The following is a 19800-nucleotide window of genomic DNA, read 5'->3' on the forward strand; positions in this document are numbered from 1 at the left end:
TAAAGAATTCCTACCAAAATAACACACACACACACACCCCACCAAAAACATCATATTCACACACGGGCACAATAATTTGTAGTTAGATATAAGAGAGTGAAAAGGATTACTCTCTATAATTGTACAATGGCCTAAAAAGTAGAACGTTCCAGGAGAATTCAATACTTTCCCTACCCTGAAGAACATAGGCATGATGCACATGCAATCCAAGAGACAAGTTACTTTTTCTTTTTCCTTTTAACCCTTTATTCATCTCTGTCTTTCTTCTAGGAATTTTGCTTATGTTAGAATTGTCTGAGAAGAATTCTTAAAGTAGACATTGGAATGATCTTCATAAGAGGAATCAAGGAAATAAATCATCATGACTTGTTGTAGTGACTGTAGTAACGAGCGAACGGCTTCAAGAAGGCTGCCAACTTCTCCGGATCATCATGACAATGCTAACAATCATGAAAGCCCTAAAAGTAAACAAATGATGGCTTGTCCCTCCTGTGGTCTTACACTCCAGTCTCCAGAAAAGGTTTAGAAAATTGATTTTTTTACCGTATCCAGGTTTAGATAGGTGGCCTTGTTCTTCTTTTTCCTTCTCTTGGTTTGTTTAATCACTTGCTTCATTTTTGCTTGGGCTCCTTATATCTTTAGGCTGGAATTCATGACCTTCCAGGATTACCTGCTGGGGTGAAATTTGATCCTAGTGATCAGGAAATACTTGAACATTTGGAGGCAAAGGTGAGATCAGATGTTCATAAGCTTCATCCTCTGATCGATGAGTTCATCCACACACTTGAGGGAGAAAATGGAATTTGCTGTACGCATCCAGAGAAATTACCAGGTAATAATAAAGCCATATTGCCCAAATCCTAAAGTTTAGGCTTTCCAACTTAGCATCTACCATGTAGTTATGACATAAAAATGCAGCAGGGAGAAAATCTATCATCAGAGTTCATTGGCTTCTTCTGATCACAATACTAAAATATGGTAAAGGTGGTGCATCTGTTACACAATGCAAAGTTTCTGACTAACTACGCAATAGGTCTTTCATTATCATGAATGGATTGGTAGCACCCCTGTTTTCTCCCCCTTTCTGTACTCATATTAATTATGGTTATGTTATATATGAAATTAAGAACATCTTTGTTTTAATGATAGATTGATACACGTTTCTAAAACTTCTTTGCATTGTCTGGGCGGCACAGTTGCATGAAATATAGATTTTAACATGGGAAGAAATATTTGCTTATAAGAAATTCATGTTATTCCGTACGTGGAGGTTGCAGGTTGCTATTGATTATGAACTCTTTTCCCTCGCTATCTAGGAGCCACCTTTTATTTTTCAAGGTTTAAATTCATGTAAAAACGTATTTACTTTGATATTATATATTGGCCAATGACAATAGCCAATATTTTATTGGGACCGGAAAATGGCTGAACAAACCTGCCTTTTTCTTCATACTGCAGGAGTAAGCAAAGATGGTTTAGTCAGGCATTTCTTTCATCGCCCTTCAAAAGCATACACCACTGGGACTAGGAAAAGAAGAAAAGTACACACGGACATAGATGGCTGCGAAACCCGGTGGCACAAAACAGGCAAGACTAGGCCAGTTGCTGTTAAAGGAAAAGTGAAAGGGTTCAAGAAGATACTTGTGCTCTACACTAACTATGGGAGGCAAAGAAAACCTGAGAAAACAAATTGGGTGATGCATCAGTATCACCTAGGCAATAATGAAGATGAAAAGGAAGGTGAATTAGTGGTTTCCAAGGTTTTCTACCAAACTCAACCTAGGCAATGTGGTTCCTTGATCAAAGACTCTCCTGTGAAAGGAAATGGGCGAATTGGACATGAGGGTTCTCATCTCAACAACTCTACCTTTGTCGAATACTACAATTCAGCTCTCATTTCCTTTGATCAATGTGAGGAAGTCTAGCTCAACACCTAATTGGAATTAGAGATAAAGATGGTTCCCTTTTTTTTTTTTTTTTTTTTGGTCTATTGTCGATGTGAAGAAAAAAATGGCTTAAACTTCTAAGCTTTTTTTCTGGGCTAACATTCTTTAATGTTTATGCGCAGGATCCAGTTGGAGTAATCTAATTCTACCAGAGGGGGAATAAATTATATGCTGATTTAGGAGAAGCTGGAAAATAAGACAAGTTCCATAGCTGAAGGCCAAGGGACACATCATACAAACCCTTTAATATGGAGGATATATAGCTCATGCTTAAGTTTTTAACAGGAAACTGGAGTATTTATAATTTCTGAAATTTTCGATTACTTTGTACAGGAGAGGCTAACGTAACTTCTTGATTCATCATCCTTCTAACATTCTCGGAATGATCAGAAATAAAAGTTCAACTGTACAAAGATAAAATTTTCATTTAGAATTCAATGTTGAAGACTCCTTTCCATTTTCTTTTATGTTATTTATGGAAATGGAATCAAGTTATGTTATTAATCCTGCGAAAATGTTTGCTTCATATTACATAAATAAGGTTATTGCTTTTTGTCTAGCATTATACAAGTTTTGTTCTTCCAAGTCTAATGATAATAAGTCAGATTGCTTTTTTTTTTTTTTTTAGGATTAACATCACTTTGCTTCCCCAAGCTTATATCCTATTTTCACTTAATTTTGGATAAATTGCACTCTAATCTCTATTACTTGTCTCACGTAAGTCCAATCAATAACACCATTATCAAAATTGACAAAATAAAAGACCATGCAGACAATTCGATTTTTTATATGTCTGACAATTCCTGCAAGAGTAGTTATACTGGGTTTCGTGGGGGGTCGTCACTTCTTAGTAGCAGCGGGCCTACTGGCTTGCCCTTGTGGGGTTGCCATCCCACATCGATTCTTGGGGGGTTTGGGGTTGGGTTTATAAGTCCCTGGGAGGATCTCAAAAGTTGCCGGCTTTTGAGGTTTCTTCTGATATTAGGTTTATATATCTAACTTTCGTCAAAAAAAAGATAAGGATTGTGAAATGATGGTAATGCACTACCACCTAGTAGAGTGACTGAAATATATGTTATGTGCATAGTCATGTATCTCGTGAACAGAGTGGCTATGATAACGTTCTGTGCACAATATTGGTTTTGCTAAAAACGTTATCAAATAGAGCTAAATAGGACCAATCTGAAAAGCAAAAATGTAAAATATTTAAAATTAAAATTTAAGGTGCAAAATGTGAATTAGGTACAAATTTGGGGTACCAAATGAAACTAATCTTAAGTTTAGATCTCATACTTCACTCAAACAAAAAAAATTTATATTCTCAAATTAAATTGATAAAGTTGTTGTCTTCGACAACTATCTAATGTGAACACTATTTCAGAACCAAAGAGTAAGTTTAGATTTTGACAAAATTTATTTTGAGAATTTTCTAGATCTGAGAAAACACATCTAAGAAATCTCACATATAGCAAGAAGTATAACAAAAAGTAAAGAAAAACTCTTACCAAGAAATCCTATGAGGAGAAAGTACTAAAAGAGGAGAAAATTTTCACTAGAAAAGATCTAGGAGAAAACTCTTACTGCAACAATTATGGTTGCATTGATTCATGTATTAGTGGAAGATTTTTGGAGCTTCATAGTTATATTTTTTATGATATTTTAGATCTGATTTATCTATATATATATATATATATATATTGCATATTTGATGTATTCTCTATCATTAGTGCAGATTGATGACAATGAAATTGCTTTGTTTATCCAAAAAAGAAAAAATGATGAAGTCTTTGATAAGTGTTGTAGGGTTATTAATACCCAAAGAAGTATAATGGACCCTGGTACATACAACAGGTCTGTGCTCATGTCCCCATCATTAAGAATTCTTCAAATGAAACTCCAAGAGCCTTTGCTCGAGGAGTGCATAAGCTCCAAGAACCTTTGCTCTAGGGGTGCATTCAAATTGAGTCGTACTATACTCGAAAACGAACTCGTTCATTGATAGTACTAGGGCTGCAAACGAATCGAGCCGCTTGCAAGCGGCTCGAGTCAAACTCGAGTCGAGCTCGAGCTCAGAATATTAAGCTCGTTAGGCTCGTGAGCTTGAGTATATATATATATATATATATATATATTTTTTTTTTTTATTTTTATTTAATAATAAAAATACGTATATTATATTTTTTTTTTATTTTCATAGTAAATTACGTATATATCCTTAATATTTTATTATTTATTTAAATAATATTATTTTATTTATTTTTTAAAAATAAAATAATTATTTTTTATTTTTTTCGAGCTCGAGCTCGACTCGACTTGATTCGAGTCGAGCTCGAGCTTGAAAATTGCCGGCTCGTCGGGCTCGAGCTTGGTAAAATTCAGTCGAGGCTCGACTCGATTAGCTCAAAGTTCGACTCGGGCTCGGCTCGTTTGCGGCCCTAAATTAGTACTACTCGAACTTACCTTGAACTAGCCTCGAGCAAGTAGTATATGAGTTCAAGCTCGCCTTGAATGAGCTTGAAGATCCTTGTGAGCCATATCGAGTTTGTGTAGAGTTCGGATTTTTAGTGATAAATTTCACAATTTCCATACTTACAAATGTAATTTTACATATATATTATTTTTAATTAAGACAACCTAATTACTCCAATAAACCCGTCAAGCACTCGAGCTTCCTTCTCTAAAACTCGTGCTCGACTTGAATTCACAAACGAATTGTTCGAGCTCAATTCGACTTCGATTTTGACCAAATTCGAGTCGAATTGTTGACCAAATTGCCCAAAGCTCGCTTAGCCAAACGCTCGCGTGCCTCCCTAAGCTGAGCGCAGAGGTCATCCGAGGAGCTTTTTATCTCTTGCGGCCTTACTTTGCTCCATCATCAAGTATGCCTAAGATCTACCTGTTTCATTTCAATAAACAAATTCACAGTTACATACGTCCCTAGATGTCGGAACATTGAGAAAACCATACTACAGTCACCTAGCAACCTCTGTTCTGCGGTTCAACTTAAATTGCAAACATAACAAAAATGACAGAAACCATACACAAATCCATTGAATCCCTTCCATGCTTCATAGGTTCATCACTCTCAATATACATCTACAAGTAAAACTTTATCTTATGATTAAGAGCAATTCAATTGTTATAGCAACTATCCTTTGTACTGATGCTATATAAACATAAGACCTTCTTTCTGTGCAAGACACATTTTGCATTATCATTAGTTACATCCAATTATAGACCAAAAAAAGAAGCTTTTTGCCTAAACAATATATTTCAATTTTCAGTAATAGCTTAACCCAAATAAAAAAACACATCACTGCATAGCTGAATTCACACTTCAAACTTAAAATTCACTGCAACTTCACACATGAATTCAACATATCTGAACTCTACTGTTCATAAACAAAGTATGTTTTTCTTGTACATTTTTTTCCCAAATAGTACATTATTAAATTGATATTACTACATTTACTGTATTACTCAATACAAATTTCAAACTCAAATTCTCACCAGAAACATAATTCACTAACCAAAAACTACCAAAAAAGGACAAAAATAAAAATAGAAAATTAAAAAAAAAATACACGGGGTCCCACTACAAAACCTTCTTATTTTCCACGGAATTCTGCTTCTTCTTCCTCAAAACATCAGTTTCCTCGTACGCATACTCGGGATGCAGATGCTCGTGTGGGATTTTCTCAATCTCAAAAACCTCCCCACATTTTTCCCAAAACAACAAGTGGGCTTCGGGGGACCTCACCTGGTACCCCAGCAAAACGACGCCGTCCTCCGCGACCAGCTCCACCATCGTCTCCACCAACGGCCCAACCGACTCCTCGATGTAAACCACGTCAGCAGCCACAACAACATCAAAAGGATGTGGGCCTAAGGCCTTCATCTGGGCCTCGTTGGCCCAATACAAATGGGCCGTTTTCAAAGCCTTTTTCAAAACTGGCTTGTTCCGTTTCAAGTTGTGTTTTAAAGCCGGCATTACCGGAGCTATATCAGTAACAACGATGTCGTTTAAACCGAGTAGAAATAAACCCATTGAACCGACCCCGCATCCTGCTCCGAGCTCTATGCCGCGTTTGCCCGTGAAGTTTAGGAGGTCGGCGTAGGGGTTGTTGTTCCCCGCCGCCGCCGTTGAAGGGTGCCAGCGCTCGGCGAATTTGACGAGGACTAAAGAGCAAGACCAGACGGAGGTTCCGACGTGCATGGAGCCGTTGTCTTGGTGGAAAGAGAGGTGGCTATTGAGGACTTGGAGATCGATAACAGGGGAATCTGTGAACTTCATCCTTTTTTTCCCGATTTTTCTAGAATTTCCTGTTGATTTTTTTTTGGTGAAGGGAAGAGAAGAGTGGCTTTAATATCTAAGGAGATAGGTTGCTGTTGTTTATATTCTGTAATTGGACCAAATGGATTCATGGGTTGGACCGGGACGTGCCACGGTTGAGAAAGATGGTTAGTTGCGAAAGATGGAGGCCAGGGTTGAGAAAGATGGAGATTTTATGGTTTGTTGGACTGGAATGCTGTTGGGCCACGATATATCGAATGGTTTCTCAGTAAACACTTCCAACATTTTTTTTTTGGTTAACTTGTATTTCTATCCCTGTATCGGGAAAAAATCCAAGCCCAACACCTATCTTACACAAGAACGGAAAATTTTAATGCAAAGTTAATAGGGTGCCTTGTGAGTTTGTTCGGTCAAAATTCGAGTTCGAACTCACATTGATCGACTTCAAGCTCAAGTTCAAGCAACTCGAACTACCTAACAAATCAAGTTTGAGTTTAATATGCGAAACTCGAAAGTTCATCGAGTTTAAATCAAGTTCAATCAAACTTTATAATATATATATATATATATATTAATTTATTAGTATGAAATTTTTATCCCTTGTTTAAAATTATACAAAATATACATTTTATATCTTCTAAACTCGATTAGATTCGATTAAGTTCGATTGAGCTCAAATTAATGCAAAACAAAATCTTGAACTTGACGAACTCAAATTCAAGTTAAATTCCAAGTTTTCTAAGTGGAGTGAAACTTGAATAATATACTACTCGATCTCAACTCGACTCAATTGCACCCCTTATCATAAACCTAGTCTAAAGTCCTACTTGTGAATGAAAATAGGCACAAATTTTCTCACATCACTTTTTTGATTTATAGCATCGGCATTGGTGAAATCATACCTCAGATTTATAGCGGCATTGGTGAAATCATAGCTTAGATCTACCTACGAAATTTTCAATAATAAGACACATTCACCAACGTCGTTTGTGATATTCTTTTATCAATTTTTTAAAAGTCATAAATGCATGCTGCCAAGAGTTGAACTTTCCTAAAATTATGTAGATCTATAGTAACTCAGAAATACTTTCATTTCAAATGTGAAAATTACATGCCCTTCGTGGTTCGGTTCCGTGGTTGTAGTCCCAGTTGGGGGAGAGCCACGTCCAGGGATCGAGTCACGTCCAGGGATCGAGTCCCCGGGTTTACCTGGTCGGTGATGTTGGGCAGCCTCTCCCGGCTACGCAGTGGAATTAGTTGGGTCGTACGGTAACCAATCCACGGATCCAGATACCCACTACGTTGACAAAAAAAAAAAAATGTGAAAATTACATGCTGGCACGTTGAAGAATTTTGTGTTAAAAGTCTTGAAAAAGTGATAACTTTTACTAAAGAGGGAAAAGACATTGACAGAGAAGAATATTGCTCCCTCCTTTTGGGCAAGTTTTGTGAGAAAAGAAATGTGAGATCATTTTGTTATTTCTATTGCATGTTAGTTTGACGTATCTTTTGCTATTAGTGAAAATTTATGAGATTGAATTATGAAATTTAATTGATATAAGAACATAATACAAAGCTCGGCCCTGTTTGGATTGTCATTTTCTGTCGGAAAATTGCGTCGTTTTTCGTGATCACATTTCCCTATTACCTTTTTCTTTTACATACGTCAAATCGCTACAGTAATTTTTTCATAAAAAATAATGGAATATGCAATCCAAACGGAGGTAGAAGGTTATTTCATAGTCATCAGTATTCAGTAGCAAACTTAGTTTCACTCGGTCACTTGGACGTTAGTAAATTGCTAAATGTTCTTTTGTAGATAGTATACACATGAACAACATGCAAAATGTCCTAACTTTATTTTTAAAAAAGTGAAACCACTCAACTATATAACTAAATCCTAGCTAGAATATGTAGTACTTTAAACTTTTAAGAACACAAAATATTTTTAAGTTCAATATTTTGAGAATTCCTTGACTATCTGGTGCAAGCACATGATGTTTGTACGAACAGATTTGAAAAGTTAAATGACTCTCACCTTGCAAGTTTATTTGTTTTAGATAATAGTTTTACCTTTCATTTGTGCCTTTTAGTCTTTCTCTTCTGGACCTCAGTAACTAATTTGGTACCACAAAAGTGGCAAGTAAAACTTTTTATGCACTTCAAGTAATAAAAGTCACTTTTATAAAATAATAATAATAATAAAACTCACAGACACACAAAAGTTTTGTGGGTTGTCAAAGAATTTTTAGATGGTTAAAATCTCATCCACCAATAATTTAAGTTGTAATGAGCCAAAAAGATAGCAAGAAAAGGTTTTATAATCTTTTATCAGGAACACTCAACCGAACTAAGGAAGAAGTCAGAGAAGTAAACAGCTCTATGAATGATGCTAGATCCATAGCGATAGTCATTATGTACAAATTTGCACAAATTTTATCTTAACCCGGATAGGCTAGGCCTACAAGAACTTGATTAGACCTTTTTTTCCCACTATAGTTATCTTTTCAATTTAAGCTTGACAAGATAATAACCAGAAGAAACAGATTTTAAACATATAGCAATAATGGAGCTGAAAAGGCCCTCTTTGCTTTGTCCCCACTAATCAAACTCCCTTTTATCAAAATAATAGGCACCATTTTAAAGAGAATAGCTTTGAGGATCCAACAGAATGTGCATGGCTAGCTAGCCAGCTCCCCTTAAGGATTTACATATTTTTCTTTTCACCGCCTTTTAGTTCTCATCAACCACTCAATGCCACCTTTTCCTCTCTGCAAAGCTTTGCAAATTCTAAAATCCTTTCCCTTCACAACCCCCGCCCTCCCCCCAAGAAAACTTGGACCCCACTTTATTACCATCTTTTCACAACCCTTTTTGGGATACTAATTTCTACGAAAATCCCATATCATTAGGATCATCATCATATCCATCCATTGATGGATGATGGATGGCAAATGGACTGTATCCCAACTCCAAGAAAATCCCTAGTTTGACCTCCTCCTGTAGTTGGTGTTGAATCTTGATCAACCTGTATGTGGCGGCGCTTTGAGGGGTACATTTGCAACTCATTTAAAGTTGAGAGATGATCAGTTACTGAACTCTGCAGAGCTGTAGCTACTGAAGTTGCAGTACCACCATACGGACTACAATATCTGTTCCCATCTTGAATTTGGCTATCATTGCACTTCAATCCAAAGCTTCCAAGGAATGAAGGGTCAGTTGTGGTAGCTCCCATTTGGGCAGCTTTCTGCAGTAAAGCTGTGGCAGACATGTTTGCAGTAGAATGTGTTTGATGAGATTGATGTTGGGTACTGAACAAAGATGGTACACTAATGACCTGACTTCCACCATCTTTAGCAACATTGCTTAAAGGAAGAGATGAACTATTATTTGTTAATTCTTCTGAACTGTTGGAGGAGGGTTTATTTCCAAAATCCCAGTTGAGTGGATAATTTATTGGTGGAGGATTAGAGCATGGAACACTAACAAATGGATCAGTGGTGAAAACTAGCCCTGATGAACTCACAGCTGGATTAAGCTGATGATGGATTTCTTGAAGATTGTTATTGCCGATTGATTCTTGAGTTTGGGATAATCCATGGGCCCCCATCCACAGTGAAAGACCTTGTCTTATTGGATTCGCCGGTGTCTCGTTGTTGGTTGAGATCGGTTTGAACATGGAAGCAAAATGTTGCCCCATGCCAGGCCCTAGTGATGCTCCCACAAAATGATAATTGATGCTATTGGCTGCTACAACATTGGATGCTGCAGTCACCCTTGCTGTTTCTTCCGCTAAGGCATCACAGAAGGCCCTATGGGTGATAAAGCTATCTCGCCTGAACATATATGTGCAAAAACAATCCATTAGTTCAAAGAGAATAAAAACTAAATTAGCAGAGATTGAGGATAGCAGAAGACCTTAGCACAAAAAGTTTGCATGAACAAATGGAAGAAGATCAGTGTGCAACAGTACAAGTTAGAATTAGGAATTCCTTAACAAGTAGCTAGGATATGGTCTATGGTGATAGGCATGGTAAATGCAATAATTGACAAGGCTATGAACCTTCAAATACAACATTATTCTGTGAAAGAGTAGAAGAAGAAACTAGTCTCATTTTAGAACTGGATCATAAAGTAAAGAAGAAATAAAAAGCTTCAAATGACCCTCAATTTTTGAATATACGAGAAGAACAAAATTTTTAAGGATTTATTTCTTGTTTTAGAACTAGAGTTGCATTATGCCTGTCCTTATTGTTCGTTCGTTTCTCCTTTCCTTTTCCTTCTTAAAAAAACAACTATTTGTCTTCTATGCAACCCCATGGCTCATTCATTTTGTCCTAAGGCCACATATCCAAATACAAGAGGAGAAAAGGAGTTGTGGAAAGGGAGAAAATGCATACACTGCTAATTACAAACTAACACCAAGACAAACACATCACCATCTGTAGATAAACATTCTAACTAATCAACAAAAAAAATTCTAACTCATAGTTTCTTCTTTATTAGGGGTTCTCGAATATGATAGTTCATCTTTTGCATGAAACATTTTAATGAAACACTACTACTCTAGAGTCTCGACTCTATTAAAGTCAATATATGATATTCAAAGTGCATACTGCATAGTCTAAGTAATAATTTTCCTACTACCTTGAAAAAATAGTCCCGCAGTCACATTTGTATTCCCTAGTGCCACAAGTCTTTGAGTGGGCTTTCCAATCTGACTGCACAGCATACCGTTTAGAGCATTTCTCACACTTCCACTTCTTCTCCCCATGCTTTCTACAAAAGTGCTTCTTTATACCGGTTAAGTCCCCAAGTGCCCTAGAAGGGTGGTGGTGGACGCAGGACTTTTCAGGGCATACGTAAACTCGCTTTCGAACTTCCTTACTAGTTCTTTGCTTAAGTTTCCATGGCAAATTATGCCCTCTTCGATGAAGTTGCAAGTTTTGATCCCTCTGAAAACCTTTTCCACATATCTCACATAAAAATCTGTTGGTGGCCATCAGAGTCTTTGGAGACAAGGCAATAACTTCAGCTTCAGGATCTGCATAAAAGAAGAAGTTGATAATCAGAAAATATATCAATTTGGTCAGGAAATTATCAGATTAGTAATGAATATCCATGAATATTCCTTTATGCTACGAAAGCTAGCTAGACACCGAAAAAGAAGGTAAAAAGGAAAGGAATATAAAAAGGCAGAATTCTTTGCCTGGTGTTCCTGGAAGGTTTCTCTTCTTCTTTAGAGGAGGAGGATTCGCTTCGCCGATTGGAGTTTGGATGAAACCACTTGAGATTACTTCCTCTGTCATCTTCTGAAGAATCTTTTGCTTTTTGCAGAGCTTGATTCAATCTACACAAGAATTAAGCAAAGTGAGTAAGCTCATGTATATGCAAGAGATGAAGAGATGGGCACAACTACGGTGAAAAGAAGCAGAACGACACATACCTTTTTGCTATGATGTCAACCTTAACCAAAGAAGCTGAAAAATGAAGAATTCTCTGTGTTTTTATGTGTTTGTGACATCCAGTGATGGGAATAAGTAGAAGTGTGAAGGAGGTGAGAATTGAGAGTAGTACAAAAGTAGTACCTAAGTTTACAATCTTATATTAGAGAGAAAGGAAGAGGGGGGTTAGGGCGTGGGGGGAATAAGATTTCTTTCTCTGGCTGGTTTGTTGTTGCAGTCTTTTATTAACTGCTTTCTGTCCAAATAGAACGCAATTCTTTCATGGGAGGCGGTGAAAAGTGAAAGTTGGAGCCTGCAAGAGAGTTTCCCTTTGCTCTTTTCTTTTCTTGTTTTCTGAGGGAGGGGAGTTGGTTTATCAGAATTGACATAACATCCAGCACTCATATATAGGTGCATTATGACACATATGATGAGGTCTGGAGAAAGGCAGACTGGGAGCCTTTCTCCTTGGAATGATTATGCCATAATTGTTTGCTTTTTGTTTCTTACAATAATATTATCTAACTATTCTCCTTCCAATGAGAACACTTGGATATACTTGTTTCACCATAAAGCAAGGGCATAATAATTTGCAAAAAACCCCACATATCAATATAAAACACAACTATTGTTTTTGCTTTTCTTCTTCTTTTTTTTTTTGTTTTTAATTTGCGAAACACATATACCTATTGTTATCTTAATGATTTAAACCCGTTTTATGTGATAGTCAATATATATATATATTTACCGTACTACATCTGTAATTTTCTTTGTCACCGCATTGGTATAGATTTTTGAGAGGAGCATTAAATTTACCTTGTATATACATATATAATTTTCCCCTTAAATTCAAAAGGCCTGGCATTTTATTTTTTGGCTAATATAATAAAATAAGGGAACATATTTGTGACTGTAACCTGCCATCTTAATTTAACTTGCACGAGTACCAAGTCTTAAATTTGTTTCCTGCATTTTGATGTATTCAATGTACTCTTTGGCCCTCGATCTAGTGAATAAATTTTATAATTGAATTGGAAAAAGTAATGCAAAACTACTTCACTATATATTATTCTGTTACTAGCAATTTCATAAGCTGACGGAACATCAATTTACTAATAACACAGGACTGGCTACCTCGTAGTAATTATAAGTTCAAGATGTGAGATAACCAACCAACACGCTAGCTGTCCTATTAATACAATTGATGGGAAAAAGGGTTGGTCCAATAATATAGGCATGTTTTCGGTTAATTGATTGATGTTTTTCAGTTGTTTTTTGTATTCTCATTATATATATTTTTTAATGATAAAAAAAAGTTAAAATCTATAATCAATCAAAAAGTAGCTTTTACTTATCCTAATTACTCTCTATATATAATCATTTTTATAATCTAATTTTGTAAAATCTAAAACAATAAAAAAACAAGGCATATATCATATCAATAAGAGTTGAGGAAAAGTAAAAGACCTCACAAATTCTTCCCTTTTTTTTCACTTTAATAACATATTTATTACCCATTTTTCCTCTCTCTCTCTCTATCTCCCTTTCTGTTATATATTCACTTGACTATGATATATTCTCAACCAGATGGAATAGTAAAACTTTTTTTTACAAAGGCATAAAGAAATATATTACCCCTCTCTGTTTGTGTGTGTGTGTGTGTGTTTTGCTTGTATTCTTTGCGACATATAAAAGCCATGCATGTGCCCAACTGTCAAATTGCAAGATAAATCCAAAGAAAACGACGAGAAATCTCTCACAAAAGGGAATAATCGTCCATAGGATACTAAAACCATTGCAGTCCCACATATCATCCGAACACTGCAAAATGTGCACATTCTAATGTAGATCTTAATTTGAAGACGTTTAGATGGCTTGTTATTTTCACAACTTTATTTGATTGTATTATTATAAATACGCTTTTCAATCTTTTAGTAAAATTTCATATATGCATCGCATCAAAAAAAGTATTATAATATTTTTTTATTAAAAATTATCTCAAATAATTTGTTTATGTTATACATTCGCTTGACTATTACATATTCTCAACGAGAGGGAAAGTAAAACTTTTTTACAAAGGCATAAAGAAGAGCATACATGTTAGATGCAATGATAACGCAGGACACGAAGGACTTTGATTGTTGGATGATTTCTTGAATGGTAGATAATGATCTTTCAGACTTATTCTTCGGGTACCACTTTATTGCTTTTCTTCCTTTCCTTAAAGCAATCTAGGGATGCGTGTTTAGAGTTACTACAGTATTGAAATTTGCTTCTTCTTTTTTTTTCTCTTTTGAGTTAGTAAAACATATCGGCTTTTATTTGATCAGAAGAAAGTTACATGGGAAAATGAAATGAAGAAAGTAAAGTAAATGAAAGAACATCAATAGTTAGTGATAATTTTCGAGAGTATTGTATGGAGTTAGTACTTTCTTTCTAAACTTTGCAAATGTTGCAGAGCAAAAAAATTTGGTGATTCAAATCTTTCCCAAATCAATAATATCTATCAATGTACCACCTTTCACATTGACTTATAAAAAGCGAATTAATAGAAGAAGGGAAAAACTCAATCATCCCATGATTGTTGCTCATTTTCTGTATGATATTGATATCCATGCATTTATATATCCTAGGGCTTTTTTTTTTTTTTGGCCAAAGCTATAATTTAAATTTCGAAATCTCTAGGATCGTGAACAAAGACTTAACAACACGTGACATGATGTTCAAGGTATTATGCCTCGAATAAGTAGCTGAGTTGGAATGCTGGTTAAGAAGAATAGTAAAATTGAAAGGCAAACATTTCTTCTTAGCAGTAGCACCACGTATTTTGTAATACTAATACTAGAAGTAGTACTCACAATCAGAAGTAATATTTAAGGAATTAATTAAAAGACAGAGAACTGACAAAGGCAGTGAATTTTTAGTAATGTGAGCGGTCGTCTCCTTGTGGGCTGACTTTTCCTGGAAAGCATTAATCATAATCTAATGATGTTTTTGCTTTCTAACTTTGTTTAGCATAAAAACTTTGGAGTTTTGCTGTTGAACTTTGGTGGCCCCAGAATATTCTTCCCCTCCCCAACACTTCCCCAAAGGCTTCAACTTTCAAGGTCCAGCTCTTCTTACCCCTCCAACTAATATTAGTATTAGATTCCTGTCTCTTACAAATCTCTCTCTCAGTGTGTGTTTGTGTGTGTGTGTGGATCTCTTGGTTTCATGCTAACTAAGTATATAGTAATATATTGTAGCATACTTGACTAAAGTTAGAAAGTAGCACATACAGGGCATTTGAAATTTTGAAGAGGGGTTTGGGAAAAGTATAGTGTTGTCACCAAGGGTATGTTTGTTTCTTTCTTTGTCTTCTACTTTGTTGTTGGTGGAAACTAGTAGTAATTCTTTTATTAGTTCTATACTTAAAAGGGTGTATTCCTATTCCTAATCTTAATCCTAGTAATGTTTTAGGAGCATTTCCTCATTCCAAGAACTAAATGTCTTTAATTAATTGATTGATTCCTCGAAAACCAAGCCAAATTTCTTGTGGGATTTTGTTGCACTTGCTAATTCTCATGATCCATAGGTTTTATAGCCAAGAATTTGGAATGGAATATATGTCTTACAGCATAACCATGGTAAAAAAAAATGTAGAGATATGTTATTGACTTATTATGTGGGACTCTTACAAAGACAAAGAATCAAACTTGCCAAATTATTGCATGCATGGGATGGTTTTGATTGAGTTGCGGCTGAGGGAATTGAATTCCTTGTATCCTTGTCAATTTTTGCTTTTCTTTTCTTCTTTTGCCCTTTATCAGAGGCTGGGAATTTGGCAAAATTTGTAGAATTGGATGGTCTTACCTTCAGTCAAGGCTTGAGATCCATGGTTAGTTCTAGATTTGGATCTGGGAATCCTAAATGAGCCCACTTGCAACTGTTCATGAAAAGCTGGAGAAGACTGTAGAGTATCTTTCTTTTTGTAAACCCTAAAGAGTATTAGTTCTTATATCTTCACTTTTCATGTTGCCACAAAAGAAGGAAAAAAAAAACACACAAATTTGTTCTACTGTATAATTTCTTTGCTTGTTCTAGTACTAGCTTTCCTGGGATCTCCTTTAGAACCGACGACCAAGAAATATTTTCATTTTAAGGATGCATTATAAGTGTCTAATTTCTGAACTTCTTTTTCCTCAAATTAAAAAAAATGATAAATTACTCTAAAGCCACTTGAACCTTTTCTAAAGGTTCTTTAATCTCCACAAAGCATTTAAAAAGTCATTTATTAAGTCCTCAAATGTTATTAAACAAATCAATATGATCTGTTATCTTGTCTAACTCCCTATCCTTCATCGTATTACATGACTCCCTTTAAAAAAAAAAAATTAACTACACTTCAAAGCAAGAGCCTAGGATGCAAAAGATTCAACCACTTATAAGTTTCAAGCTCAACCACTATTACCTGAATATGATTTTCATGCAACATTTGTACATACTGAACTGAGCAATAAATTGTCGACTAAATGATACCCTTTTAACAGTTACAAGACTTCAATGCTAATTTACTCAAAAAGAAGTTTTACTTAAAAAAATTTTTATTTTAGACATGTAACTCATTCTTAAATTAAATTAAATCTTATATATACTGACGGTTTATACACTATCACGGTTAAATATACGACACATATACAAAATTTGAGTTTCAAATTCAAATTCGAATTATATGTCATAAATCTAATGATAAAAGTGTGTACACTGTTGACAGTATAAAAAATTAATCCTCGAATTATCAGAAAAGTAGGAATGGATTGGTTCTAGAAATCTAGTACTAGTCCCTTTGGTACTGGAAGAGATTTGGTAGCATATATTAAAACGCCTTGCTTATGTTCCACCATCGTCCCTATCAACTGCACTTTAGCACTTTGCTATAGTATTCCTCTGTAGTTGAAATCAAATCGTTTCCGGTTTCAGTATTATCACCATATAAGGCAATTGCATCTGTTAACATGAAAATTATCAATCCACACTCCAATAATTAGACTCTGCTTCCATGTCCATATGGCTCTGTAAGCATGTGGGGCTGCCATGTTTTCATGTTTCATTTTTATACAATACATCAAAGCATTCATGGTGCTCACTTTTTCTAGGATAATCCTCAAAAAAAAAAAAAGTAAAGGAGAGAGTTTTTTATTCCAACCCCCCCCCCCCCCTCTTCTCCTTTCGGAGCCAGAGGCTGTTGTTAGTCAAATCAATTAAGAAGATGAAGTTCCTTTCTCAAAATTTATCACCAGCTAGTGCCTAACCTCTTTTCTTGCCGGGACTAGGATTCAATGTTTGGCCCCTTAATTGCTGCTACAAGAAATTTGCTATCTTGACTTTATAAAAAGGAGTCTCTATACATGATTTTTATAAAGGCTGTTTTTGTGTAATTCTACGTACATAGGGCCTGTTTGGAACCTCAAGTTTTTAGCAAGTTTGTATAATACTAGTTTTTTAACAACTTTTGCTACAGGAACCCCAAAAAACTTATCAAAATTTTTAACCTACACACTTCAAAATAATACACAAAAAACTTTCCCTTCAACTTTTTTTCTTTTTCCTCCCCCACCCACCCCACCACGTCCTCCGTCGCCGGCCACCACCTCCACCACCACTTCCGGCGCCGGTCACTATTCCGTTGTTATTGCCGGCCTTCCTCTTTTTTTTTTTCTCTCCCTCTCCCTCACCCCTTCTCCTCTCCTCTCCCCGTTTGACTGATCTGTTGGTGTATGTCTCTTTTTTCCTTTGTTTTTCTTTCTCCCTCCCCCGCCACCTTCCCCCTCCCGCTAGCTGCGATCTGGTCGCCCGACCAGATCGTAGCTAGGGAAGAGGGAAGGTGGCGGGGGAGGGAAGGAGAGAGGGAGAGACAAAGCTAAAATAAAAAATAAAAAAAAAATCCATGGCTGCAACAACTCTGATGTCGGAGGGCGAGGGGGAGGGGAGAGGAGAGGAGAGGGAAAGGGAGGCGAAGAGGGCAGAGGTGCCAGGGGAGAGAAAAAGAGGGGCAGAGAGGGAGAGCGAGGAAGGGGCAGAGGTGCCGGGGGAGGGGGAAGGGAGAGGTGCCGGGGGAGAGAAAAAGAGGGGCAGAGGGGCAACTGATGCAGCGGGAGGAAGGAAGAAAGGTGCCGGGGGAGAGGGAAGGGAGAAGAAGAAGAAAGAAAAGAAAAGAAAAAAGTTTTTCAACCTAAAAATTTTTCTTACAACTTCTACAGTAATCTACAGTAAAGTTTTAGACAAACACTTAAAAAACTCACCTTCCAAACGGGACCATAATTTTGATCAGTACACGTTCTTTCATTTTTTTTCCTCCTTACATGCCGAATATTTCAATAATGTTAGGATTAGCTTTAGACACCTTCGCCACATGTCCTATGGGTTTTTTTTTTTTAATAAAAAGTTTGTTCAATTTCGATTTCATTTATCACTATTGGACAAGACAGTTTTTCAGAACCACAAAACACTTGTGGAAGTACTTATAAATATATATATTATACATCAGTACAGCTCTTATATTGACAATAAAATTCAAACACGCGACTTTATGTAAATAAATGATCAGTTCTTATCAGCTAAATCAATACGCGTCCGCTGCAGTAGAAAGGAGTGCTAGAAATGGTTTAAGACTTTTTTAAACTCTTGAAAGTGTGGTATGATCATTATAATAAAGTAGAAAAGGTAGATTCAAGAGTCAGTTGAAACCTTTTATTGGAATTAAAGGTTTGATAGAGGTGAGATGTGAATAGGTACGTGGTCATGTCCTCTAGTGGGACGATAATGGATTCCTAGTTTTCTCACCTTGACCACTATAGTAAACCAGGCTCTCGACCTCCCTCCCTCGTTAGCTTGGTCAAAATGCCCAAACATTATTTGGTTTGAAAATTAGTTTAGAATGATGGTGTCACTGTCATTGGTTGAGCATGACTGTAAAGTAAAATAATTTCAACAAAAAAGGCAGATCTTTTGATCAAATTTGAGTGCTGGAAACTAACTAACTATTCAGATGAAAATTTGTGTGCGTGCCCTCGAAAGATCTTCCATTGTGGAGCACATCAATATTGGTTACTATGGCCAAAGATGCACAAATTCATTAATTTGGCACTAGTTCACCACGTTCTTTATCAAGATTGTGAAGTAGTATATTTTATAAAACAGGAAAAAAAAAAAAGAAAGAAATTGGACCGCACTCTTTCTTGATGTGCTAATGGCAGTGCGCATGGGTGCGGCAACCAAGCAAGAAGCAAAATCTTTCTTGAACATTTAGGAGGAAGATGATAATGCCATGAGCTTATTCAGCAATGCCCCCATGCAATGTAATGCCATGTATAAGAAGATTAAGATTCCCTTTTGGCTTTAGAAAACAAAGTCAATAAAAAAACACCGCCTCCCTAACTTTCCTCTTCCCAGATAGATTGGATGGTCCCTATTGATTCCCTAGTAGTCTATGAATCACCTTTATACGTGAGAGAGTGAAAGAGAGATAGTGATTGATTAAGAAATGCAGAGAAAATTAACAATGGAAATTGCTAACCTAAAAGTAACGTATCATTGCATTCGAGTATACAGGATCAATTCCACTTGCTAAACATCTAATTGGTGGTTAGGTTCAAAATACATGATAGGCATTAGTCATTCGAATGATTGATTGAGGAAATGGATGGAAGAAAAATGGAATTGAGATTAGTTTGGAACCCTGATGGGAGTTTTCAACGTTCAAATATTAAGTAAGGTCCACTTTACACTCCCCACTTTGGTTTGCCACTGAAATAGCTATTAAAACAAAGATTGAGATATGAGCTTTTTGGAATTTTTTTAAGCCATATATGGCCAGCACTATTCGATGGTGGCCTAAAGTGCAAATAGGTTTATGTTACTAGTGACATTAAACAATTAGGCGAAGATATTTGCTCGACGTGTTTGCTCAATGGAAAGAGCAGAAATTTTGCTGTACTTTTTTAGCTTAATTTCCTTGACGTTAATCGTAGCCAGGTATTGCATGAGAGGGACAGAGCCATCTTTATTTGAGGGTTTGAGGGGGTTGCAACTGCACCTCCTCAATTTTTTGATAACTATAAAATGGCCTGCAAGAAAT

General features: G+C 36.1%; 3 protein-coding genes across 3 annotated transcripts; 1 reads left to right on the top strand and 2 right to left on the bottom strand.

Moving 5' to 3' along the window:
* The first annotated feature begins 144 nt into the window (after window positions 1–144).
* Window positions 145–2135, top strand: LOC113772177 (NAC domain-containing protein 73-like). Its single transcript, XM_027316748.1, has 4 exons — window positions 145–520; window positions 643–832; window positions 1459–1911; window positions 2069–2135. Coding segments are annotated over exons 1-4 (804 nt in total). The 5' UTR covers window positions 145–361; the 3' UTR covers window positions 2071–2135.
* Window positions 2136–5314: 3179 nt separating this feature from the next.
* LOC113772035 (EEF1A lysine methyltransferase 3-like) lies at window positions 5315–6331 on the bottom strand. Its single transcript, XM_027316573.1, has one exon. It carries the CDS (start codon window positions 6238–6240, stop codon window positions 5542–5544), a length of 699 nt encoding a protein of 232 aa, XP_027172374.1. The 5' UTR covers window positions 6241–6331; the 3' UTR covers window positions 5315–5541.
* Window positions 6332–8691: 2360 nt separating this feature from the next.
* On the bottom strand, window positions 8692–11798 carry LOC113772175 (zinc finger protein MAGPIE-like). Its single transcript, XM_027316746.1, has 4 exons — window positions 11687–11798; window positions 11450–11590; window positions 10888–11284; window positions 8692–10076 (listed from the first exon to the last, which is right to left on the bottom strand). The coding sequence occupies exons 2-4, from the start codon at window positions 11547–11549 to the stop codon at window positions 9161–9163; spliced, it is 1413 nt and encodes a 470-aa protein (XP_027172547.1). The 5' UTR covers window positions 11550–11590; window positions 11687–11798; the 3' UTR covers window positions 8692–9160.
* Between the last annotated feature and the right edge of the window lie 8002 nt (window positions 11799–19800).

Source organism: Coffea eugenioides, chromosome 5 (assembly GCF_003713205.1).
Source record: "Coffea eugenioides isolate CCC68of chromosome 5, Ceug_1.0, whole genome shotgun sequence".
In the NCBI taxonomy this organism is placed as follows: Eukaryota; Viridiplantae; Streptophyta; class Magnoliopsida; order Gentianales; family Rubiaceae; genus Coffea; species Coffea eugenioides.